This window comes from Cervus canadensis, chromosome 10 (genome assembly GCF_019320065.1).
Source record: "Cervus canadensis isolate Bull #8, Minnesota chromosome 10, ASM1932006v1, whole genome shotgun sequence".
Classification (NCBI taxonomy): Eukaryota; Metazoa; Chordata; class Mammalia; order Artiodactyla; family Cervidae; genus Cervus; species Cervus canadensis.
This window is the reverse complement of record NC_057395.1, coordinates 45,558,475-45,581,935: the sequence shown is the minus strand read 5'-3', so window position 1 is coordinate 45,581,935 and position 23,461 is coordinate 45,558,475. Positions and strand designations below refer to the sequence as shown.

General features: G+C 40.9%; 1 protein-coding gene, 1 long non-coding RNA gene and 1 other non-coding gene across 5 annotated transcripts; all 3 read right to left on the bottom strand.

The window, feature by feature from the left end:
• Window positions 1-413: 413 nt before the first annotated feature.
• On the bottom strand, window positions 414-19,367 carry LOC122448194. Of its 3 annotated transcripts, none has more exons than XR_006271541.1 (4): window positions 16,318-19,367; window positions 2,899-3,045; window positions 2,329-2,408; window positions 414-1,639 (listed from the first exon to the last, which is right to left on the bottom strand). It is a non-coding gene; the product is annotated as an uncharacterized LOC122448194 (long non-coding RNA). The 3 variants fall into 3 exon arrangements; XR_006271542.1 differs by lacking the exon at window positions 16,318-19,367 and adding an exon at window positions 15,613-16,280; XR_006271540.1 differs by lacking the exon at window positions 16,318-19,367 and adding an exon at window positions 10,752-11,420 and having other exon boundaries at window positions 415-1,639.
• TRNAG-UCC lies at window positions 13,305-13,377 on the bottom strand. The gene has a single exon. It is a non-coding gene; the product is annotated as a tRNA-Gly (tRNA).
• A 3,228-nt stretch (window positions 19,368-22,595) lies between the features above and the next one.
• On the bottom strand, window positions 22,596-23,430 carry LOC122448193 (malignant T-cell-amplified sequence 1-like). The gene has a single exon (XM_043479323.1). The coding sequence runs from the start codon at window positions 23,283-23,285 to the stop codon at window positions 22,740-22,742; it is 546 nt and encodes a 181-aa protein (XP_043335258.1). The 5' UTR covers window positions 23,286-23,430; the 3' UTR covers window positions 22,596-22,739.
• Window positions 23,431-23,461: the final 31 nt, after the last annotated feature.

Here is a 23,461-nt window from a genome sequence, read left to right as displayed (position 1 = left end):
TTTTAATGTAAACAAAAAGGCGATTTCATGTCAGTGACATTTTTATGGTTCTTGTACTCACAAAATTAACTGTATTCTTCCATCACTCTTCATGGAAGGCAGGGTGAAGGAACCTTTTCTAGAAAAGTCCCCCATTTAGGTGAATTTATAGAAACCACACAAGGACCTGTCCATTACACACACCAAAGATGATATGATGCACAAGAAGGCGTCTTTAAATCCTGAAGTCTCACTTTGAGTGGAGGACAGGATGGGTTCCAAATTTTATAAATGTTGTATAATCATATTGCAATGCTTGGAAGTGAGCAGGCAGCTAATTACTGGAACCACTGAGAGATAAGATGGGACTAAAAGAGCATGACGTGCAAAACAAGACTGTTTTATTTTATTTTTTTATTATTATTTTTGTAAGACTGTTTTAAAATGAAGTCCACATTTAGTTTAGTTCATAAGGAGCTGGTGCCATAACCGACATCCATGGCAGAGTTCTGCTGAAAGACTCAGAGGCTTCCACTGAACACCAGCCTCACTGCCCTGAACTCTCAGATCCATGACAGTCTGTGATTTAATCACAACACAGATGAGGTAGGACCTACTCAGGAAATGCAGGCTTATTGTTTCATGTGCCTGTAAAACAGTGAGTATCTGTCGGGTTATGCAGTTTGGATTGGCTGCATGATTGGGCCCTGTGATCTGCTTTATTTTTTCCTTCATTCTCCCACTACCCCCCTGCCTGGGCACAGTGGGCACACTGCAGGAAGTCTATGTCAACTGAAAAAAAAAAATACACGGCCTAAAAGTTGAGATACCTGTTTTATCTAGCAAGCAAAGCTGAGGACTTAAGCCCCAGAAGCAGCCTTTCAGATAGCTCTAAGGCAGGGGTCCTCAACCTCTGGGATCTAATGCCTGATGATCTGAGATGGAGCTGATGTGATAACAGAAATTAAGTGCATGATACATGTGGGCTTTCCAGGTGGCGCTAGTGGTAAAGAATTGCCTACAGTGAAGGAGATGTGGGTTCAATCCCTGGGTCGGGAAAATCCCCTGGAGGAGGGCATGACAACCCACTCCAGGAGCCTTGCCTTAGAATCCCATGGACAGAGGAGCCTGGTGGGCTACAGTCCATGGGGTTGCAAAGAGTTGGACACAACTAAATCGATGTAGCACGCTCGCACACATAACAAATATAATGCACCTGAATCATCCTGAAACCACCCCCCAGCCCCCAGGCCATGGAAAAATTGTCTTCCACACAATCAGTCACTGGGACCCAAAAGGCTGGGGACAACTACCCTAAGGAACAGCCCCAAAGAGGTAAGGGAGGAGCCAGGATACATAAGAGTTTTTGCAACAAATTTCAGGTAGTTAGAACATCAAGGGATTACTGTTAAGTAAAGAAAACCGGAAATCCCAAGATAAGGAATTTTGCACTTTTCTGTGTACAGGAAGATGCAAGAGTCTGGGCTCACAGAAGTCATTCCTTTGATGTGCCCCTCAGCCATCTGGGGCAGGTGTCTGGAGCTTTCTCCTCCTGAGTCCCCTCAGGGTGCCCCGCTGGAGTGTGCAGTGGCTTGATGGCTGTAACATCCGTTGTTTACTGTTGTAACAGGTGACAGTTTTCCGTTGACAGCTATAGAACCTAGATGAAGAGAAGAGAGAAATGCATCTAGGGGCCCCTTAGGATCAAGGTGGCTTCCTTGCTAGAACTGCCTTCCATGCTTCCTAAATGAATAAAAGACGCTTTTCTAACTGAACAATTTACAGATGAGTCAGTAGGTTTGAACGTGTGCCTTTCTTAATTATTTGGGGGCTTTCACAAATTTTACGGGAAAGAGGGACTTCCCTGGTGGTCCAGTGGTTGGGACTTGGCCTTCCAGTGCAAGAGGTGCTGGTTCTATCCCCAGTCAGGAAGCTAAGCTCCCACATGCCTCATAGCCAAAAACCCAAAACATTAAACAAAACAAAACAAAACAATATCATAGCAAATTCAATTAAGACTTTTAAAATGGCCCATATCAAGAAACCTTTTAAAAAAATTTTCTGGGAGAATATTTGGTTGACTTAGATATGGCCAAGGTGGTAGGATTGGTAGCGGGAGAAGGGGGAAGCAAACATTTAAATCTGATCAGCACTGATGCTTTCAAAGGAAAATAGTCCTGGCCCCAGACCTTGTCTTCCCTGACATATTAGGTCTGGGCAATCAAATGAATGAAAATGTCAGGAAGAGACATAATTGAATCCAACTAGTGACTGCACAAGCCAAACCTTATTAAATAAGGTAACAGGCAAGACGACCCTGGAAACCCATTACCCTAACTCAGTTATTACCCTTTGCTTACAGAGGGCCTTAAGCCAGGGGAGAACTGGAAACAACAGGCTTGAACATGACCAACTGGAAAACACCTAACCTGTGAGAAAGTATATATTCAAATTATTCTTCTCTTTTTCCAGCTTTATGGAGATATAATTGAGCTATAACACTGTACAAGTCTAAGGTGTACAATGTGATGACTTGATACACTTGAATGTTGTCGCAAAATGACCACCTTATCAACAAGGAACACCTCCATCACATCACATAGTTACCATTGTGTATGTGTGAGAGGAGAACATTTAACTCTCTTAGCAACTTTCAAGTACACCACACAGTATAAGTAACTACAATCACCATGCTGTATACTGGATCCAGAACTCACCCATCTTTTAACTGGAATTTTTTTACCCTTTGACCAGTATCTCCCCATTTCTTTCACCACCCTCCACCCCTAGTTTTTGGCACCCATTTTAAAATGCAAATATACTATTGCTACCTATGCAAAGATAACATGTTCAATTATCTTTACAAATCTCTGTCAGTTGGCATGCTTTCAATGTTTCAGAATTTAGTGTAATGTTTACCTGTGAAGAATCTTTCCATAAACTTTATGGCACATAAAATCAACTTAAACTTCTTTATCCTATGGAATTCAGTTCCACAGTGGGCTGACAGTGTTCTCACAGGGAAAAATAGAACTAGAGTTGCTGGCAGTTTGTTTTCTTTTTAATCTAGAAAGCAATAATACAACTCAAAGTTAACATCTTTTTTAATTAGTAAATTATATACTAACTCATACACAAGCCTGAGTCAACAGACAAGCCTTTATTTTCTGCACCATACAATTCTCTCTCACCATTACAGAAACTGCTTATTCCTGGATGTCTCAAAAGCTTCCTAAACACAGGGAATTTGGACAATTACAAAAGGTTTTTGTAATGGAGTCCCTTCTGCAAATCAATATTAAACCAGTATCTGACTTGGAAAGTGGCACAGACCGGAAAGCCATTTGTTTTAATGGAGTCTTAAGAAAACTGCATAAAAAAGAAAATGCCTTTAATATCTTCCTAATAAATCAAAACAAGAGATAGCGTGTATAATAGTAAATGTAACTTTGAGAAAAGTCATATCATTTTTTAAAGAAATAAACCTGGATATTGTTTTGAGAACCACTAATTTTGTAATTCACCTCTTTAGTATCATTTCTTCTCTGTAATCCTCTAAACCCTGAAAACTATAGTAAATGATACTTCTGAATGCTAACAAATATATGAAATTGAGTAAGCCAATATTTTGAGAATTATTTGAGACATAAATTTTAAACTCAGATATTAGTGAAATTAACCCAACCTGCAAATTCACATATTAATCTCCTAAAGAAAATATGTTTGATTATTGAAAATGTCCTAGCTTCAGAGAATTAAAAGGTACACAAGAGTGGTAAAGTCTTTAACAGGTAGCTTTAAAATGTGGAGCATGAAATTTACCTTGCTACATGTTGAAAACCTTACCACTCTTGTGTAGCTTTTAATTTTCTGTCAGCATTTTCCTGAAATTCAAAATAATTACAATGTCTTAAGTTCAAGATAGCATTTTAGGTTACAATTAAAAGCATTGGTTCATTTTTTATTCTGCCTCTGACTTAGCCTAGCTACAAATCTGGGCACTAAAAGGAAAAAAGTACTAAAACATCTCTCAAACTTTTTGAAGGGTTCTTTTTTCTTATTTCAAGAAATAAACTGTACTCAATGACCTGTTGGGTAAATTAAAAAACATCCAAGACATGGGAAAATGCATTTAATCAAAATGTTTTCTATCTTAATAATGATATTTAAAAATCCTTTAAATATTATGCAGCTTTTTCTTTTCCTTTTAAGGTATAAAGTTTCTCTTCCTGGTTTTGGAATCAATGAACAAATACAGGGCTGTGAACTTGGTATGGACACAATCAGATCCTTTAAAACATTTTTTTCTGTTTCCTTTTTTAAGTTTCCTGTTGGTCTGACACATTGTATTCTCACATCCTTTTGAAACCATGTGAGAAAGTAATCAAGTGCATCTCTCTGTCCCCAGATATGCAATGTTTATTAACTGATTGAAATGCTAAGAGGTCACCATAACTTGTTATATATGGTCATCCAACCACACAGAGCAAGTGAGGCGACCAGGACACAGGAAACACCCGTAGGAAAGGACAATGCATAATGAGCAGTTTAATTTTTCACAAAACACAGAAATACAAAACAGTAGCAACAAGCTACTATAATGATGGGGGAAAAAATGAAAACTGTGACAGATTTTATTTTGGGAGGCTCCAAAATCACTGCCGACGGTGACTGCAGCCATAAAATTAAAAGACACTTGCTCCTTGGGGGGAAAGGTCTGGCCATTGCTATTTAAGACAGGCTCCCTGCAAAGAGGAAGGAGGCACAGGGCTTGTGTTTCAAAAATGCGTTGGTTTTTTTTTTTTTTTTAAAAGCACTGAATTTGCACATTGTAGCACTACTTCCAGTAAAAGCGATGAAGAATCTTCAGACAACGTTGTCTTCCAAAGACTTCCTTCCCAGGAATTTAGATGTGCAAACACAGAACACATACTTGAGGATTTAGCTCCATCTACAGGAAGCGGGAAGTAAAACAAATTCTTTGTAAACAAAGTTCTTGCCGCCCGCTCCCAAATATTAAGATTTTTGCTTCTGATAAAGGATGTGTTTCCACTGAGAACGTTCAAGAGCACAAAAGAAAGTGAGAAGAGGAGCTACGTGCGTTACCGGGGCATTGAATGGACTTTCAGTTCAGTTCAGTAGCTCAGTCGTGTCCAACTTGTCGCGACCCCAGGGACTGAATCACGCCAGGCCTCCCTTTACATTACCAACTCCTGGAGCTTACTCAAACTCATGTCCATCCAGTCGGTGACGCCAGAGTGGACTTTAATTTTGTTTTGTCTTTCCTTAGTACATTAAAAAAAGAAAAGTAGGTTCATCCTTGGTTTTAAAAGAAGTAAAATGAAAAGGACCATTTTTCAGCAGCGATGTTGATGGTGGGGTCTATGCATTTGTGGGGCTGAGGGTATATGGGAAATCTCTATCTTCTTCTCAATTTAGTTGCAAAACTGAAACTACTCTTAATTATCTTTTAAAACAAAAAGAACCTCAGGTAGAGTCCATTCGAAGCAAGAAGTATCCATCCTTACACCAGGCTTAGGAAAATATGGTTCTTTTTGATGTTCTCTGTCTTTAATTATGGAAGGACATATTGACCATATGGATCAAATTCTGTATCATCAGGTGGCAAGTAAATTACCATTTAGTCAAACATTAACGTGTTTTTAAGGACTACAAATAGTTTATCTTCAGTTGGCTTTATTAGTAGGGAGTCTCTGGGCAGTTTAATTTTTAGGACCAAAGAAAGTTTTAAAATAACAGCAAATAAAAATAAAATAAAATAACAGCAAATACTCATTAACCACTTATTTAGTCACTTTGGGAGTGACTTGTGTATAGTAATACCTTTACTCACATGAGACCTAAACAAGGGAGGTATTTTAATCTCAATTTTGCATATTTAAATACTGAGGAATATAGTGGCTGTTATATCCCCAAAGTCACAGAGCCTCTACGACATAGAGACAGGATGGATCTCAACCTAGGAAATTTATTCCAGAATTGATGACCGCAAACCCTACAGTATATTTTGCCCCTCAGCAAAGGCCATCTAATATTTCAGTGTTTCAACTAAACCAAACATTCTTTGATATAAAATGATAGTCACACATCTATTTTTTATACATTTGTATTTATACCCTGATTGATTTAGGATCACCCAAATATCATCAACGCTAAGAAAGAGCTGCCAACTGTTCCATTTAGAAATTCAATAATTGTGGAACTGGATTCATGACTCTTCAAGTAAGCTTCGTCATCAAGTACCAAATGCAATTTCATCAGGAAGTATTATGGAAAAATATAAGGCATTAATTTATGTAAATCAAAACCTGAGCTTGAAAACTATCATATTTATTTTTAGAAACACAGGCAACTTTGAAAGCATTGTACACTTCCCATCTATAAAGTCCATAGTTGAATGATGTTTTATCTAAAAATCTATAAAGACACTGGAATACTGAAATGTAGAAAAATGGGTCTGAGAACAATTTTCAGCCTGCTTTTAGTTGTGTCAGATGCACAGGCAGTAATGTGGCCGTTATAATTACTGGAGCACTGCTTGGCCATCTCGCATGCATGGATTCAAAGTTGGGATGCCAGTGCCAGGAAACAGAGAAGCCCAAGTAGTACTGCACCTCATGTTTGCTAGCACCTAATGTTCCCACCAAGGCCCGCAGGACAGGATTGAGACTGGGTGCGCAGGGAAGATGTGGCATTGGGACAGCGCAATGTCTGATGGAAACTTCAGTTAAAATATGCCTCTTTGGAGATGCTGTATACCAAGGAGGCCAGCCCAGCACTCTGTGAAGACCTAGAGGGGTGGGATGGAGAGGAGGGAGGCCCAAGAGAGAGGAGATATATATATATATATTTACGGCTGATTCACATCACTGTAAAGCAGAAACCAGCACAACATTGTAAAGAAGTTATCCTCTAATTTAAAATCAATAAAAAATTTTTTAAAAAACATTTTAAAAATGCCTCTCTGAGCTGGACTTAAATTACCTGGATCCTAGCTTCTGCGGTCCTTTTGTTATAGCCATGCTTTCCAGGAAACAAACTCACTCAGAAGGACAATGCAGATAGTGGAGTGCAGTTTATTATACGGACAGGCCCTAGGCAGAGTTTCCTCTTACCCAAGGACCCTGACCAGCTTTTCGTGAAATCCTTATAAACCCTAAGTGTACGTGCCCAAACCCACCTCTCCAAATTCCCTGAAACTAATCTAAACAAAGGAAAAAGAACAATACAATCCAAGTTAACCCGCGATTCATGTGCCTTAAGCCTAGGTAGTTAACAGTGCACAATTATCAATAGGCCTGTGGTCATACCCCAATAAGCATAATAGCATGTATGATTCTATTCGGTTCCACAGATAATTAGGGTATTCTTTTAGGCGATGGAGCCCTGAGGCTCTTCCTTTCCGGCTGGTTTTCCAGTTGGTAGGTCGTTTCCATAAATACTGGGCATATAGCTCAAAGTCCACAGTCCAGCTCTAGATGGAGTCCTGCTTTCAAGACAGAGCCTGTTGTTTCCTCCTTCACTTCCTCCTTCCCGCCCATCCTTATTTTTTTCTTTTTTCCTCTTTGCATTTTAATTCGGAACGTTTCAGCTGACATACCTTCAAGCTCAGTGATTCTTTCCCTGTCTGTGTCTAATCTAATCATGAGCCCATCAGATAGTTCCCACCTCTCCACTTGCATCATTCATTCCTTCTTGTGTGCTGTCTACCTTTTCCATTAGAGCTTAATCATAGTGATTTCAAAGCATTCCAGAATCTGTCCCATAGCTAAGTATATCTCTGATGCTCATTTTGTCTTTCCAGACTGTAATTTTCCTTCCTTTCAGCACACCGTGTGATTTTTTTTTTTTTTTTTAATTGAAAGCCAGACATGATGTGCTGGGTAATAGGAACCAAGCTAAAGAGATCTTACCCACGGGGTGCGGGTCGTTTGTTGTAGTGAAGAAGGAATTCATAGGGCCTGGACTCCACCTTAGGCCTGTTCATGCTGATCATGCTAGACCACCTCTCCAATGGACTCTGAACTCTGTGTTTAGTGTCTATGGAAACGACAACAGAAGGATAAGACCCCCTCTGGACAGGGGAACCTTGAAGATCATATCCAGGTTACTCCTCGCTTAAAAGAATACATACACTAATCACCCCTTCCTCCAGACAGGCCATAAATTTTTCTGTACCTGTCGTGAGTGTAACCTCATGCTTATTGATTGTTGGCTAATTGTTTAACTGTCTGAGCACATGGCACATGAGTGATGGGGTTACTGGGATTGTATTTACCCTTCCTTAGTTTATGTAAGTCTCAAGGAATTTGGGGTGGTGGGTTCGGACACGTACACATGGGGTATAAAAGATTTTCACAAATGCCGGTTGGGGTCCTTGGCTAAGAGGAGACTCTGCCTTGGGCCCGCTGGTTTAATAAGCTGCACTCCACTATCTGCATTGTCCTTCTGAGTGAGTTTGTTTCCCGGAACGCGTGGCTACAACAGTAGCTGTACACGCCGGAGACTTCAAAGTCCTCTACTTCTGTCGGTTTCGTTTCCCCTGCTGTCTTTGTGGCTCCCCTAGAATTCTTCCTTAGATAGAGTCTGAGCTCCCTACAATCCACTGCTACCATTTGGGAACCCCCTTATGGTATTGTGGGGGCAGGGATGTGCTCTGTTACATTCTGGTTAAACCCTAGTCTCTTGCTGGGCTTGTGTCCATGGGCTGTGACCTTTACACATGCTGCTCAGCTTCTGGAAGTCTAGAGGGGGCTGGAGTCAGGGCAGCTGGCTTCCCCCAAGGGGAAAAGGCCCTGGAACAATCTGCTCCCCACAGAACAGGCTTCTGTTCTTGAGAACACTTGAGTGTCTTTTTCAAACATCCTTCCCCCCACCAGAGCCACAAGGGGTTCTTCCTTGGCTCTTCACAGAGCTCCTGGAGGAAAAGCCCTTTTCCATAGTCTCCGTCAACTTCTCATTCTCAAGCTAGTCCACCCTCTGCTTCCAGAAATTCAACAAAAATAAAATTTAAATACTGCTACCAGTTTACGGTTCCAGAGAGTTCCATTCCAGATAAGCAGGTCTGGACTCTCGTTCTCCAAGTTCACCTTTTTCTCCAGAGTTTGGAGTGGTACCTACACCTGAGACTTCATCATTTTTTTTTTTTTTTCAGTTAGTTCATCTTTTTTCCTGATCTGGGAATGCTAATGACAACTTTCAAGCTCTTCACATGTCAGAGTTGAAGCTATATGTCTCTGCCTGTTTCCCAGTGTCTTTCTACCAACGTCTCCCCATCTTGACAACTGCATCTCCAGATTTGGACAGCTAGTGGGAATCTGCCTCTGTAATTGGTCTCTGATTTCTTCATGTGTGTCAACTACAAATTGGCACTTGCCAAGAGCATCTGCCACTGAGTGAATAACAACAAGGGCATTTTTTATCCATCTCTGGAGATTGAACCCTGTGTTGCTGCAGCTGCCAACTTTCAACACCCCCAGAAGGGATTTCAGGGTGGAGAGTGAGGTACTTTGTGCTTGAGGGAAACTGGTGGAACCGGTCTTCAGTTAGATATTTTGAGGGACTGCTTTCATGATCCCAATCTTTGTATCTATTCATATCTAGAAAATCACTAAATCCCTTAATGGTGACATCAGCTCCTTGTGACTAGCAGAAAACCTCTTGTAAAGTAAGGGCTTGCTTGCATTGAGCTCCCTCTTCACCAAAATCTTACGTATCGACATCCCTCCACTGCTTCTTCGGATCAGTCTCTCTGAGCTATCTGAGGTACTGTCTCCCAGGCTGCAGTCCTCATTTTGCCCCAAATAAAACAACTCACAACTTTCAAGTTGTGCATTTTTTTTTTTTCAGTTGATATGTGAAATCACAGCCCTGAGAGAACACTGCTGTTGAGGAAAGCTAAGAGGTAGAAAGACTCATATCATTGATATTTTTATCATTTAACTAAATAGTTAATAAATAATTTTATGTGATTAAAAAGATCATTATCCAGCAGCTCTGGCAAAATTTCCAAAACGTTTATTTTGTAGGCAAGTTAAAAGCATTCAAGGGTATATATACATTGAAACCACCAGACAAAGAGATCTGGAAGATGTTCTTTAAAATTCACCATTTGAAAAAAAAAACAAAAAAACAAAGAAAAACACTCTGTATTCCGACACTGCCGTCCAATAAAAGAGATCAGTCATGTATATATGCATGTGCATTTCAGAAACCCTTATTAAGATTTTAATTTGCTATCAAGGACAACTTGTCATATGAAGAGGAGACTATTTTATGATTCATTTGCCAAGTGTGACTGTGACAGCCAAGATTAATTTAATTGGGGTTTTTATACATTAGTATTCAAAAGGAACCTAAGGCAGAGAGAAGTGCCTGGTTTTTATTTTAATAATGAAGGAAATGTGTGCTGTTCTCTGTTTTGATGATTACAATGAGCTGGTGGAGTAAATAGTTTTGTAGTTAAACACAAATTTGTGTGTGTGGATTGTGTTTAGGAATGAAAGCTACTTCAAGTTGTATTTCAACCCTTTTAGACAAGTGCTCAAATGACACGGGGTCATAAAAAGCAGGGGCTGTAACATTTACTCTGGAAAATAAATGTTTACCTCGAGCAGCAATTGACATTTCTAGCTCATTATGTGAATGTCAAGCACAGTTTCAAGTCCCTCTCCCAGAACCAGTGGGGGTACCTTGGCTTCGGGCCTCGGGCCAATGTCAGACTGGTTCACCTTGACTTTAAAGTGGCTTACCTTTACTTCCAAGAATTCATATTCATGTCAGGAACGTGATCTCCACATTCATAACGAGCGAGGCGTGTTCAGAGAGGAAATAAACCCGAAGGAACCATGGAAACAGGAAGAGCTGCACACGTGGGGCCCCGTTGCACAGCACCCCATCAAGACGGGTGTGCTACGAGGTTTAACCCACCCGGCTGAAACCAGGAGGCCTCCGGGACCACAAGGTGCTGCTCAAAGCCTCCATCCTCAACCTGACCTCTGACCCACACTGCGGCACTATGGTTACTGTTGCTAGTGGTGACGCAGCCGCGGAGACCTCAGCTAACACGGGAGCCCCGTCCTTTCCATATCCTCCTTCCTCTTCTCCTGTTCCTTTTTTTTTTTTTTTGCCAAATACACATAATCCACAGCCATTGTAAACAAAATCCTTGAATCCTCTGCTTTTGTTTCCATTTTACTAATGGGAAGTTGTCCTATTCTCTAGTCTTAATTGCAGCAACAATAGCACCAGAAAAATCTTCTTTCTGATGTTTCTACCTATTGTTTCTTTCTCTCAGTGTAAGTCTACGGAGAAAATTACACACACTTCATAATCTTTTTTTACTTGTTCAGTCACTGAGCAGTTCACTCTCTGCGACCCCATGAACGGCAGCACACCAGGCCCCCTGTCCTTCATTATCTTCTGGAGTTTGCTCAAACTTATGTCTATTGAGCCAGTGATGCTATCTAACCATCTCATCCTCTGTCGCCCCTTTCTCCTCTTGCCCTCAGTCTTTCCCAGCATCAGGGTCTTTTCCAGTGAGTCGGCTCTTCACATCAGGTGGCCAAAGTATTGGAGCTTCAGCTTCGGCATCAATCCTTTCAATAAATATTTTAGGGTTGGTTTCCTTTAGGATTAACTGGTTTGTTTTCCTTGCTGTCCAAGGAACTCTCAAGAGTCTTCTCCAATACAATTTGAAAGCATCAATTCTTCAGTGCTCAGCCTTTTCTATGGTCCAACTCTCACATCCATACATGATTACTGCAAAAACCATAGCTTTAACTATATTAGTAACTTTAATGATTACTACTGAGAGTTTATCATATGCCAAGAATTCCACAAGCTTCCTGAATTTTTAATTATAGACAGCCCCAGTTACTCTCGGTTAACTAGTCTGTGCCATGCATTTAGCATTTTCATAACATTTCAGTATTATTATTGGATGTAAGTACATACAGTCTGACTCTTTAACTACATGTAAGCCTCTTATAGTTAACTATTATGTCTTACTATCTATAACAAAGGTCTATATGGTCAAAGCTATGGTTTTCCCAATAGTCATGTATGGATGTGAGAGTTGGACCATAGAAAAGGCTGAGCACTGAAGAATTGATGCTTTTGAACTGCAATGTTGGAGAAGATTCTTGAGAGTCCCTTGGACTGCAAGGAGATCAAACCAGGAAATTCTAAAGGAAATCAACCCTGAATTTTCAATGGAAGGACTGATGCTGAAGCTGAAGCTCCAATTCTTTGGCCACCTGATGTGAAGAGGCAACTCACTGGAAAAGACTGTGATGCGGAGAAAGATTGAGGGCAGGAGAAAGGGGTGACAGGATGAGATGGTTGGATGGCATCATCAACTCAATGGACATGAGTTTGAGCAAGCTCTGGGAGATAGTGTAAGACAGGGAAGCCTGGCTTGCTGCAGTCCATGGGGTTGCAAAGAATCAGAAATGACTTAATGACTGAACAACAACAACAACGTTGTGTATGATTATACTAACAAAAGTGACAGAAGAATAAGTTTTAAACTCAAAGAAACAGATCCAGCATGGAGTCAAAATAGACTCTCCTCTGTTCCAGTATTATTACCTTGCTTGAAATATTTGTTTTAAATGAAAAGACATGATGTGTGTAGCGTGGTGGAGGACTGGAGGAGTGGGGAAGGGTCCTTTCCTGTGTAAACTCTCTGGACAAGAAATATCCATTATGCAGCCCTTAATTAAAACAGCATTTTATAATGTTAAAAATAGCTAACTCTTAGAGTTCAGGCTGTAGGTCTAAAAGGAAGGACTATATTTTTTTTAATCTACGAGAAATATCAAGGTTTTCTCCATTATTACTGATAATTAGATTGTGTATTAAAATTGAGGAATGAGTTTCATAAAAGTGTTTTTTGTTAATAGTTTATTATTACATTATAATATTCTAATAGAATAAACTATTCTAAAGTTTATTTATATAAACTTCATAAAGTTTATTTATACTAAAGACCCATTTTACTATAAGTTCACACTTTAGATTTTTTGCATATTGTATATCACATATTTCTTAACTTTTAGGTATTCAAACTAATACCTAAACTTTTAGGTATACATGAACATATATAATCTATCCCTGAACTACAGGTTGATGTGAAAAATCCTACACCTCACATTTTATTCTTTTTTGGTGTTTCTTTTTCTTTTCTTTTTTTGGTGGGGGGTGGGTTTCTTTTAAAGCTAAATTTCTGCACTAATTTTATCTTACCTGAATTACAACACCCATTTTCGGGGGGCCACACCACACAACATATGGAATCTTAGTTCCCCAACCAGGGTTTGAACCCATGCCCTCTGCAATGGAAGTGCAGAGTCTTAACCACTGGACTACCAGGGAAGTCTCTATAATAAAGTGTTTTTTAAGATGTTTCCCTAAGATGTTATGGAAAATTCGGATAAACTTTGGGGCCAACCCAATAATTTCACTGTAAAAGCCCTGTTTTATGCAGCTTTGTCATCCTAACACGCACAGCACTGTGTTTTTGCTAGTAGATGACAACCGATAAAGCTCTTATTTGATTCCCTGCGGTCTTAGTGATAAAATGGCAAAATGAGATGTACAGACATGATGTTCTCTTAAGATTTCAGAAGATACGGCTTTAGGTGAAGAGAAGAATAAAAGAGAATCTAATAGAGGAAATGCAGAGCCTTCATTAAATTCTGAAGAAAAGTGATAATGTAATTAAGCCAACAGGGAAGAGAAAACTCAAGATAAGGGAATAATTTGAACCTAAGCTAGACTCCAAAATGTCCACAAAAAGTGTGAGAGAGAGTGAGAAAACCAGGTTGGCTGGACTGCAGAGGTGGGTTGGTCAGCTTTTGGAGACAAAAATTGAGACCCCGTGACTTTTTTTTTCTCAGTAAGGGGAAACTAACAGAAGTTCTTGCATGTCCCCGGGGGTGAGGTAACAAGTGAAAAGGCAGGTCAGATCAGGTGGGGTAATACTGTCGTGTCTTCTACAGACGAGTGCCCAGATTCTGGAGTCAGATATTTCAAACCCACCCCAGCTCCATCATTCATGGGCTCTGTGACTTTGGGTAATTAGCCTGGCCTCTCTGTGCCTCAAGTTGTCAGCTTGAGGGAGGTTATAATCCTATCTCAGTTGGTCTCGTAAATTATGGATATGTTAAAGGTTATATGGAGAGAGGGGGAGGTTGGAGAGGAAGGGCTGTGAAGGTTTGGGAAAAGGGGAACTGAAACCAAGCAGGACTCCATGGACCATCCCAGAACAGGCCTTCCCCATATCCTCTGCTTTAGCTCCTCTCTGAAAAGTACCTAATGAATAGATAACGGTATCTGATGCACATTTCCTGAGCTGTTTTACAGATGTGAAAACCTTCCACCAAGTGAAAAATGTTAACTGCTTGCTGACAAAGGTCTGTCTAGTCAAAGCTATGGTTTTTGCTGTAGTCATGTACAGATGTGAGAGTTGGACCTTAAAGAAAGTTGAGCACTGAAGAACTGATGCTTTCAAATCGTGGTGCTGGAGAAGACACTTCAGAGTTCCTTGGATTGCAAGGAGATCAAACTAGTCAATCCTAAAGGAAATCAACCCTGAATTTTCAATGGAAGGACTGATGCTGAAGCTGATGTTCCAATACTTTGGCCACCTGATATGAAGAGCCGACTCACTGGAAAAGACCCTGAAGCTGGGAAAGATTGAGGGCAGGAGGAGAAGGGGGTGACAGAGGATGAGATGATTGGATGGCATCACCGACTCAATGGACATGAGTTTGAGCAAGCTCTGGGAGAAAGTGATGGACAGGGAAACCTGCAGTCCATGGGGTCGCAAAGAGTTGGACACGACTGAGCGACTGAACAACTGCTTGATGACCATGAGCACACAGCCCCAGGCCTCCTGGAGCCTAAGGACTGACAATATTAACCCTGGTGACACCACCCTGCTCTCTCACCATCAGTCAATCAGAGAACTGTGCACAGAGCTGATCTCAAACCCTGAGACACCCTCTCCCTCACTGGGCTTTTAAAAGCGCTTTGTGGAAACCCTTCAGGGAGCGCAGGGCTTTTTAGGGCAGGAGCCACTCATCTCCTCGCAAGGCCCTGCAGTAACCCCTTTTTTGTTCCAGACTGTGATGTTTCCATGTATTTGGCCTCACTGTGCCTTGGGGACACGGATTTGTGCTAATAGCACCAGGAAAAGATGGATGGAATAAAAGTTATTAGCAGCTACGGAGAGTTTGTCCCCACCTGATCCTGTGGGGAAGTACCCACAGCTCAGGGAATTTCTCTGCGTCCATCTACAAATAGCTAGTCTAAAACAGCATCCTTTAATTGCGAGTAAGAGTACATTAACTGAATTGTTACCAAAGCGATAAACCAAAGCCTCTTTGGTGCATCACCAGAATGATGGCATCACTTGGTTAAGGGCTCATTTTCAAACCACATTCCTGAAGTGGTGCCTGACCTGTAATTAACAGTGATACTGAAAACCTTCCTGCAGCGTCTCAAAAGTGTCCTATGTGGAACGAAAATATCTCCTGACATATCAATAAACAAAAAATGTCACAGCCAACAGGGATTTCTGGCCTTCAAATGTGAATGAGGGCTCACCAAAGTGGGATCCAGCAGATCCTCCATCCCGCACAGTGACTGCTGAGAAGCTGGGGAATGCACGAATCAGCCATCTGCCACAGCTGCCACTTCTTAAGGTGAACAAGGAAACAGAATTTGGCCCCAGAGAGCCGAAGTGCAATGAAAGGAATGGATTCAGTGAGTCCAAAGGCTGGCATTTTCCCATACCTAGAACACTAAGTTCCTTAACTTGATATCTGATCTTTGATGTTCAGAATGACTGCTCCCTTTGTTGCAAACTTGTATACAGCCTGACTCCCCCTCCTGCCTCCTTGAAGCAGTTTTCTCAGAGCTACTGAGATGCTGTCTCCCCGGCTTGGGGTCCTAAACATTTCCACCTAAATAACTTGGGGTCCTAAACAGTCCCACCTAAAATAACTCTCTACTTTGAGGTTGTGACTAATATTTCGTTGACACCTAATACAACTTGGAAGGTTCATCAGAAAGAAAAAAAAAAAAAAGACAGCATAATTGATAATCACAGCAAACGGATCACAGTTCTCTTTGGCCTGAGAATCTGCAACAGTTTTAAGACTGTGTCTCACTTAGCATAATGCTCTTGACCGTCACTCATGTTGTTATTCTTTTTTCATCATCAAAGACTTTTTACTGAGATGTACAGATAAATACAAATTTAAAAGGATTGACTGTCATTTGACCTCAAAAGAATAGAGACATAATTACCAATAGTCAGTTTGTCTGTGGAGGATCTGCTTACTTCATGGTTCTAAAAGCCTTGGTCATCGTCAGCACAAATCTTCAACACACCAGAAATGCAGGGCTTACTTTAAAAAGCATTATTTTGCCCGAGGAAAGCCATTTAATGTCACATCTAGTTTCCATGTTTGTTTGGCTGAGCCTCTGACGTGACTATGACTTGTTTGCCTCCCTTCTTACATCATTTGGACTGAAGGAGAAAAGTCTTTCAACAGAGATAACCCCAAAACATGTGATTGAAATTGTGATGCTTTGCAGAGTCAGAAAGATTTTTCCTGCTTAGAAAATGTTTCCTCTGTAACACAGATGTGCTTTTCAAAGCCTTGGAATTTCCTCCTTTGAAAATATGTTGAGTCAACTGAATTTTCAAAGAAAATAATTATACCCTGAATTTGGCTCTGCTGAAAGAGCATGCAAAAACTGCAATCATGCTTTTTATAAGTGTTTTAAGTTTTCCTGGAGTTTACCATGTGAGGATATCATGAACTGAAGAACTGTGGTCCCGGAATTAACGCAGACTCGATCTTCAAAAGAATGAGAAAGTGCACAGAGGTGAAAAAATGTGCCAACATGCTTATTATCATTAGTCTTTAGGATCTGAAAGGTAATATTCAAAATCTGTATTGATCACTATTTGTAATGTTTGTTGTTAAAAAAAAATTCCTAGTCAAATGAAGATTGAGAATGGGTAGTGTATGACGATGGTAAGAAGGTTCCTTTATGTGTTTCAAGTTTTGGGGGGATTACAACTACAGACACTGTTAATGTATCTTTCCACTGCTGGCTGCACCACTTACGTTCCCAGCAGCAATGGATGAGTTTCGTTTGCTCAGTATTTCTGTCAACAACTTACACAGCCAGCCTTTTCTGTTGTTGTTGTTCAAATGTAGTGGATCTCACTGTGGTTTAATTCGAATTTCTCTAATGATTAAAGATGGTGAGCATCTTTTCACATGCTTATTTGCTATTCATATATCTAATTTGGTGAAGTGTATGTTCGAACCTTTTTGCCTGGTTTTTTATTGCTTCTGCTTTTTCAGCACTGAATACTGAATGCTCACAGCTTATTAAATATATGCTTTGATAAGAAACACATACATAGAATATGATTTGCCTTTTCCTTAACAGTGTCTTTACAAACTCAGTTCTTAATTTTGGTTAATTCTATTTCTTCATTTAGGTGAAGTATTTTTGGTTTTATATCTAAGAAATCTTTGCTAAACTTGAGGTCACAAGGGCTTCCCTGGTGGCTCAGACGGTAAAGAAACTGCCTGCAATTTCCTGGCAGTTTCCTGCAAAAAAACTCCTGCAACCCAGATCTGGGTTGAATCCCTGAGCCTGGAAGATCCCTTGACCAAGGGAATGGCTACCCACTCCAGTATCTTAGCCTGGAATATTCTATGGACAGAGAAGCCTTGCAGGATTATAGCCCATGCAAAGGGTCAGACAGGACTGAGCAACTTTCACAAGATCACAAAGGTTTTCCCCTGTTTATTTACAGAAATTTGATATGCTTTAACATTTAGGTCTACAATGCATTTTCAGTTAACTTTTGTTTACATTGCAAAGTAAGAGCCAAAGTTCAATATTTTTGCATATGCATGACCCTAGCAGCATTTGTTGAGAAGACTATTCTTCCTCAATGGATTTACTTCTGAAACTTTGTAGAAAATCAACTAACAATATTTAGCAGGTGCATTTCTGGACGCTTCTCAGCTCCCCTGATTCATGAGCCTATCCTCTTGCTAAGACCGCACCATCTACAGCAGCTTCATAGGAAGCCTTAACATCTGGACATGTGAGCTCTCCAACTTTTTTCTCCTTTTTTAAAGTGGTTTGGACTAAAAGTCCTGTCCCTTTGAGTTGCCATTAAAATTTTAGAAATCGTTTGCCAATTCTTATGAAAAACCTGTGTGATTTTGACTCAAACTGTATTAAATCTCTTTATTAACTTGGGGAAAATTGTGTTATCACCTTATTCAGTCTTCCTGTTCCTGAAAAGATCAAACCACTGTGTTTACGAAAGCTCCCTTTCAGCGTTTCATTTATGTTTTGTGGTTTGGGCATACAGATCAAGCACATACTGTTAGATTGATACTTAAGGATCTCGAGTTATTTTGTGTTAGTGAAAATGGCTTATTTTTAAACTTCAACAATTGTTCGTTGCTAGCCTGTAGACATGCAACTGATTTTAAAATACTGATTTGCTAATAACCTCATGAATCTGTTCTAGCAGCTTATTTTGTTCATTCCTTTGGATTTTCTACTCAATTGTTTGTGACTAGACATATATATATATATATATATACATATATCTAATATCTACACAGGATATAAGCCTTTTATTTCTTTGTCTTCCTTTATTTCATATCTAAGATGACTGATACAGATTTTTGTCCTGTTCCTGATTTTAGGAAAAGAGCATTCAGTCTTTCACCAATAAATACATGTGAGCTACAGGTATTTTATCGATCCACTTCATCAGGTTAAGGAAGATTTCTTTTAGTGAATGAATGAATAGTGAACTATGTCAAATTTTTTTTTCTGCATCTAGTGGAAAGACCTTGTTTTCTTCTTTAATCTATTAATTTGATACATTACATTGATTTCAAATATTTAATCAGCCTTCCATTTCCTGAATAAATGCCATGTTTTGAAATTTTTACATATTTCTGGGCACAGTTTGCTCATTTTGTAAACAGTATTTGCATTTATATACAGAAGGATGTTGGTCCATAGTTTCACGGGAAGGTTTGCTGTCTGGATTTTTCAGTACTGCTGGCCTCATAAAATGAGTTGGAAGTTGTCTCCCAAACCTTTTTATTGTAGAAGAAGTTATGTAAATTTTAGTTATTCCTTCCTGAAATGTTTGTTAGAACTCACTAGTGAAACTTTCTGGATCTGGAAGAATTTTTTTTTTTTTTTTTTTTGGCCATGCTGTGGGGCATGGGGGAATCTTCCCTCCCTACCAAGGATGGAACCAGCATCCTCTGCAGAGGAAGCCTAGAGTCTTAACCACTGGACCGCCAGTGAAGATCCTATTTGAAAAAACTTAACTGCAAACAATTATGTACTTTAAGAGATATAACACTATTATCCATTTCTTCTCAAGTGATTGGCCTTTAATGTCCTAGGAAACTTTCCTCTGCAAATATTTTAATAGCTCAAATCCTTTTCACCAGTGCCAAATCATTTTTTGCCTGAAGTATCTGCCACACTGTAATATTAGTTTTTCTAGTCTCAGTCCCCATGGAACTATTTTCACCTTTATCATCTACCCAAAATGTAGTATTGTTCACGTCTCACTCATTCTTAGCAGTCTTTTAAAGACCCATTCAAATTGCTAAGTATATAAATTCTTCCCAGCACATTAAAAATGGGTCTCTACCAAAAGCCTCCAGCATCATCTCCTCTCACCTTTTCCTAAGGTGAAAATCATGGCCTACAGAAGCCAGACTGCTTGTGCTTCTGTGACTCAACTGCATTGCTCACACTATAGCTTTTACTGTAACTTTTCACCATACTCACTATGAAGACAGTCTTAAGCATTTGCTCTATCCCCACTCACACATATCCTCTCATTCAGAAACCTTCTTTGATTCTCTAGGGAGAGACAATTTTCCCTCATTCACTCGTGCTGTTCGTCATAGGTAATTCAGGTATTTACCATGTTAGTTTAGATGGTGGTGGTGGTGGTGGTGATGGTTTAGTCTCTAAGTCATGTCTGACTCTTGCGACCCTGTGGACTCTTAGCCTGCCAGGCTCTTCTGCCCATGGGATTTCTTAGGCAAGAATACTGAAGTGGGTTGCCATTTCCTTTTCCAGGGGATCTTCCCAACCCAGGGACTGAACCCGAGTCTCCTGCATTGCAGGCAGATTCTTTACCTCTAGCCACCAGGGAAGGTTAAACACACATACAAACAAAGGAAAGTGAAATTATCTATTTGCCTCCGTAACAAGGCCAAGCTTCTGGAAAACAGTTAAAGTAATACTATATTTCTATTTCAGTCCCTTACTCCTAGCCCAGTGTCTGACCCTGAAGTAATACCCAGTAATGTTTGTTGAACTATTCTGGGTTACAGAGCACTGGGGTGGGTAGATTCTGGTGTTAAGATGTGATTATAATTTATATATCATTATCTAGCATCCCTATCATTAACGAAGCCCTGGCAGTAGCAGAAAGGAAGTAGAGGGGATCCTCTTCTAATCACTCACAATACCCTTTAGGCTCATAGATCACCTTAAACACATGACCAATGTAGACAATAATTTCCCAAGCACAGTTATCTATGCACACACACACACCAATTTTTCATGAAATTGCATGAAGTTCATAGAATTCTTGACCTCCATCTGATTTCCAATGTGTACACAGGCTTTCCATCCTGAGTTGTTCAAAAGGATATCAACAGCATCCAATAGGATCAGATGAGCCAGGAGGGAACGGAAGAAAATGAATTGAAGAGACCTGAAAGAAGGCAGCTTAGAGCAGATCCAGAAAGTCCGTGTTCAGCATTTGGTGGAGATCGTCAGAGTATGTTAAAAAAAAAAAACGTGCGGTTGCTGGCTTGACTGTCTTCATCGGAGGCATGAGTGCTCCAGAGGATCATGAGTTTACAGACCCTCCACAGTGGTCCATCAGTGACCAGTTAATGTTGCTGACAGAGGTGGAGAATTAGTAGGGGCAAAAGCCCTACTCCTTTGAGGAGATAAACAATGTTTTGAAGAAGAGTGTTTAAGAGTTGTTCCATGACAAGCCTGTGGTGAAAGGAGACAACCCAAATGTGCCGATCTCTGAGGACAGAGGCCATCCTCCATCCCTGCTTCTGGGGCCACTCCTTCTTGCTCTCCTATTCCACTGACTACATCCCCACCAAGCATTCCACTCTTAGTGAATCTCTCCCCTCAGCATACAAATATACTCAGATAGCCCACTAACAAACATGCCACAAGAAAGAAAAAGAAAAAACCACACAATTAAAATAACAACAGCAAATAAGCTCCAAAACAGAGTACCTTGACTACAATCTTCTTTCACCCACCTTTCAATTCCCCAAATTCTCTAAGTAATGACGGTAAGTGTGGACTCCCACATCCTTCTCTTCCCCTTTCACCCCTAAATCTACTGCAATTTATCTAGCATTCATGTGAATTTCACTGAAACTGCTCGTATGAAGGACACCAATGAATTTGTCAGCTGACTTATTTTATCCCCACTTAAAATATTTTTCAGTTGGGGGGGGGTCTATGATGCCTCTCTACAAAAATTGAGCTCACTTTTAGGTTTAAATTTCAGAAAACAAGTAAGAATGAAGCAATCTACAAAAAAAATGTTTTCATTTCACAGAATTTAGTCACATTTCTTAAGAAGTCTCAACATAACGAGTCTGCATAGTTGATTAATCATCAGTTCATAAATCAACAAGGGCACTATTATTTTCTATTTTCAACACCACCTTCAGACTATTATCAAGGGGGTGTGTGTGTGTGTTTAGCAAGAACAAAATCATTCCCCATCCAAGCTACAGAGAGTTTCTCCCCAAGCATTTTTTTTAGTCGCTCCTCCTAAAGCAGGTCACACACCCAGCTATAAGTGACTCAAAACCAGGGGAGGAAGGACCCTCATTTTCCTAAACATAAGGTCCCGCTTGGCCTTAGGCCCATTGCCCACCCACAAATGAGTCCATCTTATAAGGAAATAGACCACCCACCATGATAAGGCTGGACTAATGACCATTTTCCAGACTCCTGTAGCCAAGGGATGGACCCACATTTCCAGCACCAAGAAGGAAAAAGCAGGAATAATGTTTGTTGGGTGGACAATCAACAAAGTCTGAAGTTTACTTTGTACCGGATTTTGTTTATAGTACTCACCCCTTAAAGCAGTCGTACGAATAGTTGTTTCAGGCCTCTCTCCAGTCAGTTTTTTTGGCCTCAGGGCATGTTCTTAGCTTCCCCCACCAGGGATGGAATCTGAGCACTCTGAGGTGGAAGCAGCAGTCTTAACCCCTGGACCACCAAGGAAGTCCCTCGCCATTTTCTTCCCCTACCTTTTCACTCACTAGGGTCTGTCTACCAAGTGCACGCTCTTGACTTTGAAATCTACTTTTCTGAGAGAGATAGTAAGCCTGTTCCAACGGATACCTGCTTAGACCAACAAGACAGGAAATCTAAACTGACCACCCCCGGGGACACAAAAACACTCACAGGCACACACACAAATGACACACACACAGACAGAGGGGTTCGTTCCAAAACTTTTACTTGGCCTTTCTCCTTTTCTAGTGTCCGCTGAATGTCTTAAGCACTGAGGAGCCGTCTCCCTGGAGTCACTCGGACACAGGCTGGGCACGAGGTCCGCGGGGCGCCAGGCGCGCGTCCTCCCAGGCTCACTTGTACGTCTTCATGTGCCACAGCCCGTCATTGAGGTAATGGATGTTCTCGATGCCGATTCCTTTGTTGACTTTCTCGATCTCGTCCGCGGACATCTTCATGACGCCCACGCACAGGGCGTGCTGCTTTCCCTCCGCCATGATCGCCACCACCGTGTCCACTGCGGCGGGGAAGAGGCGGGCCCCCGGCGAGGTCAGGCCTGGGCACATAATGTTGGCTCCGCTGAGCACGAACTTGATGGCTCCCTTATCCACCTGCTGGCGGGGCAGGATGAACGGATACTTGTGCAGCAGCCTCAGTGTTGGGTAGAAGGGCCCTTCCCTTTGCCTGAAGAAAAGCAGCTCCCCGTTCACCGTGAGGATTTCTATGTGCTCGTGGCATCGCACTATTTTGACCGGATCCTTCTTTGGCATGATTTGGTTCAGCCACGGTTCGATGCCGGGAAACTGCTCCATCAACTGGTTCTTAATGCCCTTAATAACGGAAGTTTTCAACTGGATACAGTTCGACACGTTTTCTTTTTCATCAAATTTCTTGAACATGATGCAGGGGTAAAGAGGGCGACCACAGAAAACCCTGGCCGGGAACCGGGGAGAAAACTGAGCTACCAAGAGTCCGGCGGAGACGCTTACCGGGGAGCGGCCGCCGGAGGGGACGCTCGGCACGGCTGTCGTTAACCGGAAGAGGCGCGCGCTTTACGACCTTCCGGCACACAGCT

What these genes read in the sequence shown, in the direction of transcription:
- LOC122448193 (XM_043479323.1), bottom strand. Translation starts at nt 23,285, where the DNA reads ATGTTCAAGAAATTTGATGAAAAAGAAAACGTGTCGAACTGTATCCAG.